Genomic DNA, 15,279 nt, shown 5'->3' on the forward strand with positions numbered 1-15,279 from the left:
CTGTCCTGATTGCTCCTCCAGGCCTTGACTCAAACAACACAAGTATAGTTGTAGTTTCTAAGGAGCCCTAACATCACAACACTGTGTGTCTCTTCCTAGATTTCAACGTGACATGATTCCAATGTTGGTCAAATGTTAATCCTCACACTGATGTGAAGTTGCTATTACAATAAAATGGGTGTTATTTATCATTTGACATACCGGGGAGGCAACGATGACATCAGCGAGAGAAACTCCTCACCCCACCAGTTTTACCAGCCCCACCCGGAGCCTGCCTCGGTTTTTAAGCAGCATGAGTTTCACGTGAACTGACATTTGAGACTTGCCATCTTTGGCAGTATTTCCTTTAACTTAACAGACTCCAGGGAACCGTTCGGTTTGATTTGACCTTTGGTTCGTCCCTTCCTGCGTCGCACCGCCGCACCAATATGGCCTCAGCCTGGTCTGAAGAGGAGACCTTTGTCTGCTCAGTGTGCCTGGACACCCTGAAGGACCCGGCCACCCTACCCTGTGGACATTCATACTGCCTGGCTTGTATCCAGAGCCACTGGGACAAGAGAGACACTAAGGGTCAGTACAGCTGCCCCCAGTGCCGCCAGGTCTTCAACCCTCGGCCCCCCCTGGCCAAGAGCACTGTGCTCGTGGAGTGTATAGAGAAACTGAGAACCAACAGCCTCAAGCAAAGCTCCTCCGCGGCCGTCTCCACCGCCCCGCCGCCGATCCCCATCTACCTGGAGGTCCTACCGGCCAGGGGGACGCAACCTGGCAGCCTGTACCCTCAGCTTACCGCAGCAAACCCCAAGGCCTGCCCTCAACACAACCGACCCCTGGACCTGTTTTGCCACGAGGACAAGGAGTGCGTCTGCGAGGTGTGTTGCCAGCATGGACACAAGGGACATCGTGTGTGCCGACTGCAGGAAGAGAGGAAGGAGAGACAGGTATGTGTCATGGTCAGGGCAAATGTTATGAGTGCTCTTAAGGAGTTGAGGGGTGAATAAAAGGATGTGTTGTGTAACCTTTCCACAATGTCGCTGAACTTGAAATACTTGTAAAATTTGTTTTTACTGCACATTACTGCGTGGACGTGTTCTTCCTCTTCCTTCAAGTCAAATGATCTTTTTGCAACATCATACATGTCTCATCGCAGTACAAGCTATTCATTACTGTCCGCCAGAGTGTGTGTGTGTGTGTGTGTGTGTGGCCTCTTTTCTATACTATGTCCATCCTAAGCGATGATATGTGTGTGTGTGTGTGTGTGTGTGTGTGTGTGTGTGTGTCTAGAAAGAGCTGGCTCAGATGCAGGTGGACATACAGCAGAGAATCCAGGCGACGGAAAAGAGGCTTGTGGAGCTCCCACATGTTGCTCGCCAACACAAGGTTTGCAACAGTTCTGATTGTTTTGCTGTAAAAACCTTTTTCACTTCTGACGGTTTGTTACACACATACACACACACACACACATTGACCTCCTCCTCCTCCTCTCTGTGTGCTCCCAGGCCTTGGTGCAGGCTCTGAAGCAAGAGAGCACCGACGTGTTCTCGGAGCTTGTCCGGACCGTGAATCTAACCGGCACGCGGGTCGGCGAGGTCCTCGGCAACCACGAGACCTCCCTGGGCAGCCGGGTGGAGGGGCAGGTCCACCGGCTGGAGCAAGAGGTGGCCCCGCTGCGCTGGAAGAGCGAGGAGCTGAGCCGGCTGGCCGACATGCAGGACGACGTCTGCTTCTTGAAGGTATAGTTCGTGTGACGCAAAGGGTTGTTTTCCAGATATGGGATTTCCTTTTTGAATTAGATGGATAAAGTATTTTTGGTGTCGTTCACTCTTCAGAATTTCGCCGTCGTGGAGCCGCCGGGTCAGACGGGCGCCGCAGAAGAGTCCATCCTGAGTCAGGAGGAAGCGGTGGTGGCCTCCGTCCGCTCGGCCATGAAAGAGCTGCAGGAGTCAATGCAGGACCTCTGCAACGCCAGCCTGGCCAAGATCGCCACGTTAGGTAAGTGATTATCTCCTCTTCCTCTCTTCTCCTCACCTTCTCCAGACAGTCAAAACTTTCCTTTTTCTTTGTAGTGAATCCTGATCCTGGGACTTCAACGCCCGGTGGTGCAGCAGGAAATAACGATAGCGGTCAGGCCGCCAAACCAAACACAGGTATATAAAGACCAAACACAAGTATAGAAAGACCAAACGCAGGTATAGAAAGACCAAACGCAGGTATAGAAAGACCAAACGCAGGTATAGAAAGACCAAACGCAGGTATAGAAAGACCAAACGCAGGTATAGAAAGACCAAACACAGGTATATAAAGATCAAATGCAGATATAAGACTATTATATAAAGGGACATCTTCATCTGTGCTTGTGTTCGTGACACTTCATCCTCTCTTTCCTGTAGCATACGTCATGACGAGAGACCAACCGCCTTTGCTACCGCCGCGATCTCGAGGTAAGTCTCTTTAGAAACACACTGTACGTCTGTGGCTCCCGAGACAAATGGGCCTACGAAGCGTTTAAAACATGGCTGCTTCAAAAGCCCCCGAGTTCATACGTCTGCTTCATCTATTCAGGGCACGAGGATTCAATCAAACGTCCCGCATACCTTCAAGGTGAGAATAAGAAAGCCTGCCGCAGTACACGAACGACGACGGATGTCATGGAGTTGAGCTCCGATTTGGTTTACATGCTCTTTTCTTTGCCCTCCATCTCTCTGAACGTGAAGCTTCAGCGCCACCTCCACCCATCCCTCCTCGTCAACCACAAAGTAAGTACAGATCCCTCAGAAGTCAATCAACTACTTCCCCTTGCAGAAGTTACTTTTGATCCCTAATTTGATATAAGTATGTATGTTTGTTTCCCCTCTAAGCACCTCCTGAAACAACAGTGGAACATCTCAACCTGGCACCAAAGACAAGAGAGGAAATGATGAAATGTGAGTTCCTTCACGTCAAACAGAAATAAAGCACACGGCACCAAAGTTACATTCCTCACTAAAACGCATCCTCCCCCTCTCAGTTCGCTTCGAACCCACCATGGACCCCAACACGGTGTTTCGGCACGTGCAGCTGTCAGACGCCGGGCGCAAGGCCACGATGCGGGCGGAGAACCGGAACCTACCGGACCACGCTGAGCGCTTCCACTTCTGGAGACAGGTCCTCTGCAGAGAGGCCCTGGCAGGGAGCCCGTACTACTGGGAGGTGGAGTGGACCGGCAAGAAGGTAGATCCACCGGTGGGGAAAATGGGAGGTTCCAGCGATGCGCACGCTGACAATGCAATATCGGTTTGCATATATGCATGAATAGTGACTGTGTGTGTGTGTATGTGTAAAATACATTTGTAAATCATGGCTTGCTTCGTCAGACTTTTCCATGAACTTTAAAGCAGACCTCAACTGAGACCTCGTGGATTTAGGGTTCGTTGATTGTAGAGTCCTGTTTTTTTTCCTCCAAAATTTCAATTTAATAAACATTTCCTTCAACTTGAAATCCGAGCGCCAAATAGAAGTCTGCCACAATAATCAACAATCTGTCAAAAGAAAGCTGGAAATACAACATTTATCATCCCCCAAAATGATGAATCCTAAAGGCTTTGGCGACTTTTCCCCTTTCGGTTCATATTTGTGGTTTTGAGTTAAATGTCTCAACAAATGTGACTTTACATTGTGTTTCACACAATCAAGTCCCTTAACTATTCATCATCATTCATAAAAAATGTGTATTTGTCCAATACTAAAAGTATTTGGCTTCTAAACATTGTGAACGTAGCTTTTTCAAAACTCAGCTAAGCTAGCTAAGTAGCAGCTGTAGCTAGTTAGCTGAAGTTTGTGTTCTCAACAAACTTCAGGACGAGCTAGCAGCTGCACGGTTTCGAGGAGAAAACCAGCTTCAAAGCGCACGGTGAGGCTGAAAGAAGACCAGCTTGTGTTTGGACGTCAGCAGCTCTCATGCTTGTAAAATTTGACGAATGACCTTTCCTGCTGTCGTCAGCTAATGTTCAGTCGTCTGTCGGCGTGCTAACAAACTAAAAACATCCACGTGTTGCTATTGTTAGCAGGCTGATCTCCACCCTGGACATGCTTCCTTTCCTAACCCAGTTTCCTCTCGACCGTGCAGTTCACCATCGGCGTGGCCTACAAGGAGATGGAGCGTAAAGGTTTCGACGACAGCAGCCGCCTGGGCCACAACGCTCAGTCTTGGAGCTTGTACTGGTCCGGGACCGGCTTCTCCTTCTGGCACGACGGCAAGGAGAAGCTGCTGGGCTCGCCGAAGGCCCGGCGGATCGGCGTCTATCTGGACCACTACGCGGGGATCCTGGCGTTTTACCGCATCGCCCAGAACCAGGCGGATCTCATCCACCAGCACCAGAGCCAGTTCACCGGCCCGCTGTTCCCAGGGTTCAGGTTCTGGGCCGGCGTCGGGTCTACAGTGACTATCTGCCAATTGGATTGAGTTGCATATTGAGCTGCTATTTCTTGATTGTATTTTTTCATGTAACCTGATTTGTTTGGTTGGAAGCGTGTGGCGCTTTTTAAAATGAGGAAGTAAAGATCCTTCTGGAGAAGAAACAAAGAATGTCTGGTTTATATATTATTCTTTTTGTGGCAGCTTTTTATTGATCTCAACCATTTTAGTGTGAACGCAGCGTTAGTCTTCCTTGTCAAGACCATTGTAGACTGTAAAACGTGTCCTTAAATAAACATCATGCTCTGTTGAAGAAGACTTGACACTAGAGATTGAGACATGAAGTCATGTTTACTGAGGGAATAAATCAAGTGAGTTATTAATACCGATTTAAAAACTGCATTATTAAGTCAATGCAGCAGCTCTATGAACCATGGCTGCTGAACTCGTTCAGGACAGATCTCATCTCAGGTGATAGTTGATACCTGGGTGGCTTCAACAACAAAGCCCTGCAGGGTGTGTGTGTGTGTGTGTGTGTGTGTGTGTGTGTGTGTGTGTGTGTGTGTGAGAGAGAGTTTTTAGAAATTGAGAACCCTTAGTGATGAAGAAATTCATCTCCATTTATAAACATATGAAGACAAATAGGGCAGACAATAGCAAAAAAACAAAGAGGGGCGATGCCAAAAGAGGAGGAATTAATAAAGAGAGGGAGCGAGGGAGGGGCTCTCCGAAAAATAAATACCCACAACTTTTGCCTCGCGATCAGTCGACACCTTCCGTCCTTTCTGAAGCCGTCGTCATTCACCAGCATCGACATGAGAGGTGAGACGAGCAATTAGTTCCAATTAGCCTCCAGATATTCTGATAAAATATTTAGGTGCGATGCTGGGAAACATCATGCCTCGAGGTGGTGATTCATCACCAACTCTTTCATGATGTTCTGGTCAGATGACATGGTTCAAACATGTATGTTAAGATTGAAACTAAATAGTATTAAACAGCAAAAACTGAGGGAAGGAGGAGAATTGCTCAGCTTGCTTAGTCTTGTATGGAAGCTCACACCTCAACAGAAGTAGTTCAGAGTCGAGGAAAGCAAAAAAAAAGTTTTTATTCAAGTTGTACTGGTTTGTGCACCTTTGCTCTTTCCCCCCGCCAGCTATCGTGTTGTTGTGTCTGCTGCATGGAGCGTTTGTCAAGAGTCAGTTCGAGAATGTCTGGGACGGCCCCTCAAGCGATTCTGGCTCCTCAAGCCCAGAAGCAGGTGAGAGGTTGTTTGCGAAATATTGAGTCTGTCGATACTTAGTCGGTGAATCTCACCTGCCACATTCATTTGTGTGTGTGTGTGTGTGCGTGTGTGCACGTAGAGTGTCTTGTGGATCAGGCCACGTGTGGCTGCTGTCTGATGCAGAAGAAGATGCAGAGGATGGAGACGTTCTTCAACATGAACGTCGACGCCTTGACCAAGAATCTGACGTGCACAAAGACGGCTCTCAACAACATGAGAGGTGAGCAACACAAACCGGGGATTCGACATCAAATTGTCCTTTTATTTTTATCTTGCATAACTCCTTCTTTTCCTGCATTCGCAGCCAGCCGCAGCGCCTTCTCCGTCGCTCTCAACCACAGCGGCGGTTACGCCTGCTTCGGCCCGTTTGACGTCGACAGGCTGATCCCCTACAACCACGTCTTCCTCAACCTGGGCGAAAACTACAATGCGCAGGCCAGCAACTTCACCGTCCCGCTCTCCGGCGTCTACAGCCTGGCCTTCACCGTCTACTCGGGCGGTTCTTTGGACGGCGAGCTGCCGGCGGCGGCGGGCACCGCCGGCGACCTGCTGGTGAACGACCAGGTTGTGGCCTCGCTGAAGGAGAACAACCGCCTGGACCGCGTGGACAGCGCCACCGCCGTCGTGTCGGTGAAACTGAAGGCCGGGGACACGGTGGCGGTCAGCCTGCCCAAAGGATACCACGTGTGCGACGATGATAACTACTTTAACACTTTCACGGGCTTCCTGCTGTATCCCTGCGACGTTATGAAAGAGTAGCTTGTTGGGCGCTTTCAAGTCTTGCACTCTTACTGACAGATCTGTTAGATTACACTGATTTCTTTTGTAGACATTAATCTTCATCTGCTCAATGTTGTGTGTTTTCCACTGTAACAAGCCGTTGATCTTTAACGCCACTGAAATGATGTGATGTCGATTGTGCTAGAAATTCCAATGAAAATCAATGTTTCTGAAACTGACCGGTGAAATAAACCAAGACTGTTAAACAAACTCGTTGGCATTCTGTTTCCATTTGTTTCAGTCTCTCAATACTTGTTGAAGTATTTATTGCTTAGACACAAATGCATGATAATCAAGACACTGGTAGATAAAACTAAATGACATCGGATAAATGTTTTTTAGGATTGAAAATAATTTTCAACCACATTATGAAACATTTTATTGAAACAAACCTTTGATCACCCTCAATCATATAGAAACCAAGGATGCATATAGATATCATCCAGACAGATGACATGCAAACCGTAACACATACAAGTGAGTAGAGTAAAAAATACATATTGTTAAAGTATTTATTGAAAGACTAAAGTCCAATTTTAACTCAAATATATTGTTGCCTTATTTTTTAGGTCTTAACCGTACTTGTGTCAGAGAGAAATGAGATGTGATCTATAACACATTGATATATTTCTACCTTTAATGGGGCAGTTTTTAACATCCCTCTATTCGCACAGATTATTAATTCTTCTTCTTCCACTTCTGTCAATATATAACGTGACATGAAGTTGTGTATCTGTACAGAAAAACAGTGCAGCTGCATGAGACAATTATTTGAGATACCTCAGCTATTTAGTGGTTTTCCACATGTTAAGATACAATTATTCAGCACAGGATATACAAAAGAAATCCTTCAAAACTATCACGCAGGCTCTACAAAGCGGATGACTGCTAACGCTCGACATTGCAGGTGAGAGGGTGTGTGTGATGTTGAGAAATAGGAGCACTTAGTGATAATGATAAAACATCAGGTATAAAAGGTAAATAGGACGGATTATAATAAAAAAAACTGGGAGAAAAACAAGGAGGAGCGATGATAGAAGAGGATGAATAAAACCTACCAACAAGGGAGGGGCTCTGAGAAAACAAATATATACCCAGCGATACTTCCTCTACCGATCACACCTTCCATCCTCCTGAAGCCGCCAACATGAGAGGTGAGACTTGGTACATTTACAGAGGTGGCAATGCTGCCGATATACAACAATTCATGTAACAAGAAACTAGTGTAAAGCTCCCTTTCCTCCTTTTTTTAAAATCTTTTATCCTCTCGTCCAGCTATTGTGCTGATCTGTCTGCTGCATGCGGCTCATGCAATGTTTCAGTGGAACAATCCCGGCGAGGAACAACCGCTTCCAGAGACCAGACCAGGCGGGGGTGAGGAATTGTGGGGGCGCGTAATCGTCGCATTTTAGCGTTTCTTCCGGTCTGGTGTGTTGATGTGTGTGTTGTTTCTTGTGTCCAGCGTGTGTTGCGGACCCGGGTTCTTGTGGGTGCTGTGTGATGTGGAAAGAGATGGACAGGCTGACCACTTACTTTAACACCACGTTGAACAATTTGGAGAGCCAGTGCGAACAAACAAAGCGCAGCCTGGACAAAATTGAAGGTGGGTTCAATCTGAGAGAAGCCATTTCTTTAATGAGATCTACATTTTATTGAACTTCACCCCCTTTTTGCGTCTCTCCAGCCGGCCGCGATGCCTTCTCCGTCGCTCTGACCGACCACCCTTCCATCAACTGCTTTGGCCCCTTCCCCTCCGATAGGCTCATCCCCTACAAGCACGTCTTCATCAACCTGGGCGAGGGCTACAGCGTGAACACCGGCGTCTTCAACGTGACGCACTCTGGCGTCTACAGCATCGCCCTCACCGTCTACAGCGACGCCGGTGCAGCCCGTAACCTCTTGGCCGCCTGCGCCGATCTGGTGGTTAACGGCAAGATGGTGGCAGGAAACAGCGAAAAAAATGTACACGACCAAGAGGACGCTGCCACTCTGGTCGTGGCCCTCCACCTGACGGCGGGGGACACGGTGGCGGTCAACATGCCCGCCGGGTGTTTCCTCTGCGACGACGTCAGCCACTATAACACTTTCAGTGGCTTCCTTCTTTATCCAACTGAATAGATCATGGATGCATTAGTGCAGTTTATGTTGTCTTTGTACCAGCAAGGTACAACACGAGGTTAGAGCCCGCTAGAAGAAACCTTTCTGTGGTGTCGGGGAGCCCTTCACACTATGCAATGTGTGTGTTTTCTTGCTGAAATGATGACTTGTAATGATTTTAGGAAATTCACTTAACACCCACGCGCCTGTACAATCATCTTAAACAAAGCAGGATGGAAGAAGTTGTTGCCAAGATTAAACATTTGAAATATAACCTTTGCTTTGCTGTCTGTTCTTTGAATCAAACAGTTTTTCTTGTGGACTTTGGCTTTAAAGTGATAAAATAACACATATATAATTACATTTAAATAAAGTGAACCAACAACTAAACAACAACATAAAGGGATATTTAAATGAATTCCCTATCACCTGGCAGAGGAAGTTTAGAAACAGTACCATTAGATATGTATGTTAAAATGTAGTTAGATTGTAATTTTAAGGTGTTTTATACAACATGTTCACAATACACTCTGAAGACAGATTATGAGGCACACAAAATGTGTCATACAACAGATCTATGAATGATACTTTTAAAGTTTGAATTAAGCAAAATAAGACATTTCTCTTCATTATCAACAAATTAATGATCAGAAAACTAGAAAGTACAGATCTCTGCCAGGTGCGTCTTCAACCACCACGGCTCCAAGTGTTATGGCAGTTAGTGAAAGAGTTGGTTTGTGGACCGGGACACAAATTGTCGGTTGTCACACAAAATGAATGCACCCACATGACGAAGCAACAGTCAATATCCAGAAGATCGGTGTTCATGAAACTGTTGGTGACAGTAATTTCGTGGTTTTGTTTGCTATACCTAACTGTTTGTGGTCTGTTGCCTAAACCCTACTGTGTGTAGTTATTTTAAAGCCAACAGTAATGTTTTCCTTGACCTAATTAGGTGGTTTTGTGACCACAACCTAACTTTAGTTTTTAGCGTAACGTCGTCCTGAGCAACACAACAAAAACAGACATTTCATGTCCCTGTACACAAACTCAAATATACTGCATTTCGTGACTATTTCACAAACTGCCGCAATACAGCGTTATGTGAGGTGTTTCAAAAATATATATGAGAGCCAGGCCAGCGTTGTGGGAACTCCGTTAGCTAAGCATGCATCACTTCCTAAGGGAGCCAAGCTAGCTTTGTGTGAACTCCGTTAGCTAAACATTCGTCACTTCCTAAGGGAGCCAAGCTAGCTTTGTGTGAACTCCGTTAGCTAAACATTCGTCACTTCCTAAGGGAGCCAAGCTAGCTTTGTGTGAACTCCGTTAGCTAAACACGCATCACTTCCATTAGCAGCTCAGTCGAGCTCGAACTACAGGAGCTTTAAATCTGGTTGCGTCACACACGCGAGCAGAATCTTCACAGATTTTCTTCTCTACACAATTTGAATAAAATAATGGCGCATCACACACACTGCAGGACAATATCAAGGTTATTGTGGCTGAGAGACTCACACATAAAAAATGTCCTTATGCATAACTCACATAAGATGTAGAACAATATGTCTGTGTTTTGGTGTAATCATAATGCTTTAAGGATATTTCTTTTATATTTTGTCAGCTGAGCTTTATATGCAAGGTCAGTTTGGGTCAAAGGGAAGTCTTATCACTGCATTACTTTTCTACATATTGAGTTTTAAATAATAAATTAATGCAAATAATACAATTAACAGATGTTGCATTTGTTTTTTTTGTACATCTTCAGATCTGTAAGACCAAACAATGAGGAAGCAAACCGTAGAAAAAGCTCAAGCCGCAAAGAGAAATCTACTTGTTTGGCATTTCTTGCTGCTCCTCAGTAAGACATTGTTGTTGATCGGCTTCATCACAGGAAGATGATCTCTTGGCACATGTTCACCTCCATATCAAACAATCTCAGAAATACGACCGCTCTGTTATCTTTGAATATTATGCAGTAATTCAAAGCTCTTCACACGTTCCTTTTATCCCAAGACGTTAAATAGGTAATCATCTCAAGGACGGGAAGGGTCTGTTTTGAAGAAATGTGTGCAAAGCAAACATAAAAACACCTGATACACCCTGGTTTCCATCCAGCAGACAAAACCACGAGAAGAATCGGGTCAGTTGACTTGGGACTCCAAACGCAAAGGTTAGTGTCATACAAGAAGAAGAAAAAAGGCCAGAAAATGCACCGTCACTGGAGACGAGTTATCGGTTTACCCAAGAAACACCCATTTTTTCTCTGTTTACTGCTATATCAATGGACAGAGCTTATACAGGGCAGTAATAAATAAAAGAATCAGTCCCAATCACTCTAAAATCACCGTAAATATGGAACAACCAGTATCACTCCTCCGTTCCTTCTTTCTCAGCATGGGAACAGGGCGACGCCGTATTTTGTTCTCAGATCCTCCGTCAATGGACCGATAACACGTTTTTATAGGCATTCTTTTCCCTTCGCGTCCGTGGTCCATTATACCCCGACAACAAAGCTCTCCATATCAACATTTCCTCTGGGACGATGGCAATCAGACACTGTTGTCCTAGCGCTATTATCACCCCAAACAACAAGGTCCTGAAAGGTGCAACAAGATCAACTCTTGTTCTTTCACACCGACGGGAACCCATTTAGTGAGCTGTGTTACAGAGGGCGTATGTGTGTCCACATGTGAGGAGGCGTCATTTACCTTTTTAAAAGGGGAGGATCACCTGAAGTGCATCAATAAGAAGCTAAAACCGTCCCCCTTGCTCAAAACTCTTACTCTCAGTTTGACGAACTCCTAAGAACTTGACGTAGTCGTTCAGACCGAGGAGAGAGAGCAACACGAAACAGTAAGTTCATATTTCCAATTATACCGTTTGAAAAAAGACAAAAAAAACCTGTCAATTATCATCATCATTGAATCCAATGATGAACTGAAATATCATCGCTAGTTATTGGGCGTAAGGATGAAGCGTCGCAATGACAGGTTGGGTTTAAAGTGTAATACCTCGAAGCAAATCAATGGATTTCTGTCAGCAGCTTGTTTAATTACTGTAATAATTAAACACCAGCTACCAAATAAGCATTGATTTGGAGATTTGTAGGCCAAAGCGTCGTCTGTACATGCAATGCTGTTGAACCAGAGGCCTGCTGATCGTTAAACCCTTGCTTACGTCATGTTGTTCGGTAGAAATGGCCTCTCTCAGTTTATTTGCACATTGGACACCAAACCATGAAATGTAAATCGAGTTAAAAGTGGATGAAGTCAAAGTGGAGTTCTGTACTATCGTCCACGTTTCTGAAACTTTCTGGTGCTCTGAGCACTTGTCATCCTCTCTTGTTTGGGTGCATATTCAATGATTGAAAACTGAAAATGCATCATTCCTTCCCCCTCCGCCCCAACAGATGGTTGTATTACCACTTTTGTTCTTGTTGGGGTCGCAGTTCCTCTGCGGCCGCGGGGAGCTGTATTCCAGCGCCATCACGATGCTGACGGAGGCCGCACGTAAGCCGACACATCTCACCCCTCAGCACTGATCCGAACGGTCGCCGTCATCCGTCGGCCTCTCTCACTTCTCTCGCTTTCGCCCTTTTTTCTACCATTTCCCCTCCTCCCAGTGAAGTGGGAGGGGCCTCTGCCGTGCGACAAGTACGACTGCAAGTGCGCCTTCCAACATCAGCGCGGCTGCTGCTGCGCCGCCGATCCAATGTTCAAACTGGAGGAAGAGGCCTTCGGACGGATTTTCCATCTGTGGTACGACGTCATGTCACTGAAATACAAAGTGAAAAGGATCACAGGTGAACGCGCGCACACGGATTTGGACACAAAAAAGTGTGTTTTTACAAATATCTGTATGTACAGTGTACATATCTCTCTCTCTCTCTCTAATCTCAGATCACAACCAGATTGCCTTCAAAGCCACCATGGATCCAAATAATAGCAAATCTGGCTTTAGATCCACTGTACGTTGCTTCGGTCCTTTCGTTACCAATGTGCCGATCCCCTACGCCATCGTCAGTCTTAACGATGCCAATGCTTACAACCCTGCATTGGGTAGGAAACACACACACACACACACACACGTCTCATATTTTCTGAAAGCTTTTAGCGTTTTAAATCCCACTAACTCCTCCCCTTCCTGTCCAGGTGTCTTCGCGGCTCCCTGGGCGGGTGTTTTTGTCTTCTCCTTCACGGTCTACTCGTATGTTTCTGAGGAAGACAGCCTCTCCTATCAAGTAAACCCAAACAGATAGACGTCGCAAATATCTAAATAAACAACAACAACAACAACACATTCTGCTGGTTTTAGTCTTGATTCGGTGTCTCGTCGTGTTTCCGCAGGTCCAGCTGATGAAGAACGGCGAGGTGGCGGTCAGCGTGTGGGAGAACAACCGAGAGGACCTGGAGGACAACGGCAATCAGGTAAGATCAGAGAAACATGGTCACTGTTACGGAGGAGAGAAGTCGGTCGTGGTCACAATCACACCTGTGACCGTACGATACACACAACTCTGTGTGGGCGGGTTTGTTTTCATTTATTATTTATATTATTATTTTTATATTATTATTTTTATATTATTTGGTCTTTTTTTTCTTTCTTGTTATTGTTTTCATTACTATTGTAAATTCATCAAACACACAAAAATGAAAATGCTTGTTTTTGATTCGTGTACATATATCATATTAAACATACTCACCAATACAGTATATAATATATATATATATATATATATATATATATATATATATATATATATATATATACATATGTATATATATTTATGTATATAATATATATATATATATATATATATTTATGATATAATATATACATATATATGTATATACATATATATTTATTTATGATATAATATATATAAATACACACATATATATATATATATATATATATATATATATATATATATATATATATATATATATATTGTGTCATAAATGAGTAAATATTTTTCCTTGTGATTTTTAAAAATAATGTAAAAAATCTCTTTATTTATACAGCACCTTTAAAAACAGAGTTTTGACAGACGAAACAAAACAAACTAAGGTCAAAAGTAAAACACATTAAAAACAATACAAATGGGGTTTTAAAGATATAACTGAGACCTCATGACTTAAGGGATCCGTGTCACGTTCAGGTTTTGCTTCAAACGGCTCCATGAGTCATGACACCGCGTTGGCTGTGTACTCCTTCAGGTGGTGGTGCTGGAGCTGGTGCGAGGCGATATGGTCTACGTGGAGCTGGTAGCCGGGAAGAAGCTCTGCAGAGACCTGCAGCACAACATCTTCACCGGCTACATACTGTACCCCAACGCCGCCGCCGCCGGGGAGGAGGAGCATGACGGCCATTGAAGGTTCAGACTCCCGGAGAAAACTCTAGAAAATCCATTCCTCTTCGCTTAACTGCTGATTCATGAAAACAAAGTAGAGCTCTTTGCCTCCCCACCTTGTGACCCTCGTATGTCTGATCACACTTTTTTTCATTTGTTCATAGTGAGTTTCGATATGTTTGAACACAGGAGCATGCGTGTGAATAACACAGCTGTCTGCGTACGGAGGACAAAGTGTGACGATGTTTTTCGATTCGGAGATAATAAAAGTTTATTTGACAGGTGATGTCCTTTCATATTTGCGATGCATTTCAGCTCGACACACACACACACACACATTGACAAACGCATAGACCATTAATGGAAATAGGTCGCAGTCGGGGGCGTCGATATAATCTTGGACGTCCAACAGCGAGTCATAACACCGCCAGACTCTGACCAGTGAGTTCAACACTTTAAACAAGTGCCTTTAATGGAAGCTTAATACAAATAAACATAAACCACAGGCGCGCTGTGAATTCCTTCAGTTGAATAAACACGTGACGTAAGAGCAGCTTCCTGCTGCACACACACATACCAGAGATAACTCCTGTGAGGCAGCAGGAAGCCGTGAGCTGATGCCACTTGACAGGAGCAGAGTACATTTTTGTATAAATAACGCCTATTGACCTTCTGGATTTAGATGAGATGACGCATACCTGTGTGTTTAGTATGAAGCTGCAGCCAGGTGAGGGTTAAGACCAGCTGGTATAAGTTCGCTGTGTCCCAAAATGACTGTTTCTGTTGGCGATAAAGCCAATTTCACCTGTCAGAGAGATGAAGGTCTCACTCACTGGAGAGCAGAGGATCCGACGGCTTAAGGAATATAAAGGTAAAGGTTATGGTTTCATAGACAATACACTTTTTTAAATATATAAATAAATATATATACACGACACGGCTCGGTGAAATTGCTGAATGTGCAATATTGTGTGTATTTTGGGGCTTTTCACAATGTGAAATTCATTTTTAAATAGTTTTTTTCCCAGGAGAGCAGAGAGGCGGAGAAAAGGTGCGCTGTAAACGTTTTACTGGAAGAAAATACAGTAAATTACCAGCAGCAATTATGCTATTAAGCTACTGACAAGCCACACAGTATCTGTACTGTATTAAAATAACACAGCAACTAACTGTATATTTAAAGCATATTGGTTATCTTTTTTTAACCTAAAAACCACCGAACAGGTCACAATTCATCCTGAAGGCATGAATATACACATGAGGTCATGAGATATCTTTATGACCAAAGTGTTGGACTATAAATATCAATATTTCAGCATAAATTTGCAAGATAAAGTCTTGCATTTTAGTTTTCCTTCAGTGGAAGTGAAGCAG

The 15,279-nt window shown here is 44.5% G+C and overlaps 4 protein-coding genes across 4 annotated transcripts; all 4 read left to right on the forward strand.

The window, feature by feature from the left end:
- Positions 1–428: 428 nt before the first annotated feature.
- On the forward strand, positions 429–4,438 carry ftr86 (finTRIM family, member 86). The gene is made up of 11 exons (XM_068584993.1): positions 429–938; positions 1,282–1,377; positions 1,497–1,730; positions 1,827–1,989; positions 2,064–2,144; positions 2,388–2,438; positions 2,560–2,598; positions 2,712–2,753; positions 2,856–2,921; positions 3,005–3,207; positions 4,103–4,438. The coding sequence occupies exons 1-11, from the start codon at positions 429–431 to the stop codon at positions 4,436–4,438; spliced, it is 1,821 nt and encodes a 606-aa protein (XP_068441094.1).
- A 1,162-nt stretch (positions 4,439–5,600) lies between these two features.
- Positions 5,601–6,434, forward strand: LOC137791139 (complement C1q-like protein 4). Its single transcript, XM_068585863.1, has 3 exons — positions 5,601–5,651; positions 5,799–5,895; positions 5,980–6,434. Exons 1-3 carry the CDS (start codon positions 5,601–5,603, stop codon positions 6,432–6,434), a joined length of 603 nt encoding a protein of 200 aa, XP_068441964.1.
- A 1,146-nt stretch (positions 6,435–7,580) lies between these two features.
- Positions 7,581–8,826, forward strand: LOC137791051 (complement C1q-like protein 4). The gene is made up of 4 exons (XM_068585756.1): positions 7,581–7,609; positions 7,731–7,829; positions 7,918–8,058; positions 8,140–8,826. The coding sequence occupies exons 1-4, from the start codon at positions 7,603–7,605 to the stop codon at positions 8,571–8,573; spliced, it is 681 nt and encodes a 226-aa protein (XP_068441857.1). The 5' UTR covers positions 7,581–7,602; the 3' UTR covers positions 8,574–8,826.
- Positions 8,827–11,109: 2,283 nt separating this feature from the next.
- Positions 11,110–14,152, forward strand: cbln18 (cerebellin 18). Its single transcript, XM_068585699.1, has 7 exons — positions 11,110–11,405; positions 11,962–12,061; positions 12,175–12,354; positions 12,452–12,610; positions 12,704–12,792; positions 12,899–12,979; positions 13,772–14,152. The coding sequence occupies exons 2-7, from the start codon at positions 11,962–11,964 to the stop codon at positions 13,925–13,927; spliced, it is 765 nt and encodes a 254-aa protein (XP_068441800.1). The 5' UTR covers positions 11,110–11,405; the 3' UTR covers positions 13,928–14,152.
- The last annotated feature ends 1,127 nt before the right edge of the window (positions 14,153–15,279 follow it).

The sequence above is a fragment of the Clinocottus analis genome, unplaced genomic scaffold (genome assembly GCF_023055335.1).
Source record: "Clinocottus analis isolate CAN_PGR_092001 unplaced genomic scaffold, fCliAna1.0.p SCAF_2, whole genome shotgun sequence".
Classification (NCBI taxonomy): domain Eukaryota; kingdom Metazoa; phylum Chordata; class Actinopteri; order Perciformes; family Cottidae; genus Clinocottus; species Clinocottus analis.

What these genes read in the sequence shown, in the direction of transcription:
- LOC137791139 (XM_068585863.1), top strand. Translation starts at nt 5,601, where the DNA reads ATGTCTGGGACGGCCCCTCAAGCGATTCTGGCTCCTCAAGCCCAGAAG. An exon ending in CTCCTCAAGCCCAGAAGCAG is followed by an intron (nt 5,652 to 5,798) that starts GTGAGAGGTTGT and finishes TGTCTGATGCAG; the next exon opens with AAGAAGATGCAGAGGATGGA. An exon ending in GGCTCTCAACAACATGAGAG is followed by an intron (nt 5,896 to 5,979) that starts GTGAGCAACACA and finishes CTGCATTCGCAG; the next exon opens with CCAGCCGCAGCGCCTTCTCC.
- cbln18 (XM_068585699.1), top strand. Translation starts at nt 11,962, where the DNA reads ATGGTTGTATTACCACTTTTGTTCTTGTTGGGGTCGCAGTTCCTCTGC. An exon ending in GATGCTGACGGAGGCCGCAC is followed by an intron (nt 12,062 to 12,174) that starts GTAAGCCGACAC and finishes CCCTCCTCCCAG; the next exon opens with TGAAGTGGGAGGGGCCTCTG. An exon ending in TGGAGGACAACGGCAATCAG is followed by an intron (nt 12,980 to 13,771) that starts GTAAGATCAGAG and finishes GTACTCCTTCAG; the next exon opens with GTGGTGGTGCTGGAGCTGGT.
- LOC137791051 (XM_068585756.1), top strand. An exon ending in AGAGACCAGACCAGGCGGGG is followed by an intron (nt 7,830 to 7,917) that starts GTGAGGAATTGT and finishes TCTTGTGTCCAG; the next exon opens with CGTGTGTTGCGGACCCGGGT. An exon ending in CAGCCTGGACAAAATTGAAG is followed by an intron (nt 8,059 to 8,139) that starts GTGGGTTCAATC and finishes GCGTCTCTCCAG; the next exon opens with CCGGCCGCGATGCCTTCTCC.
- ftr86 (XM_068584993.1), top strand. Translation starts at nt 429, where the DNA reads ATGGCCTCAGCCTGGTCTGAAGAGGAGACCTTTGTCTGCTCAGTGTGC. An exon ending in AAGAGAGGAAGGAGAGACAG is followed by an intron (nt 939 to 1,281) that starts GTATGTGTCATG and finishes GTGTGTGTCTAG; the next exon opens with AAAGAGCTGGCTCAGATGCA. An exon ending in GCTACCGCCGCGATCTCGAG is followed by an intron (nt 2,439 to 2,559) that starts GTAAGTCTCTTT and finishes TCATCTATTCAG; the next exon opens with GGCACGAGGATTCAATCAAA.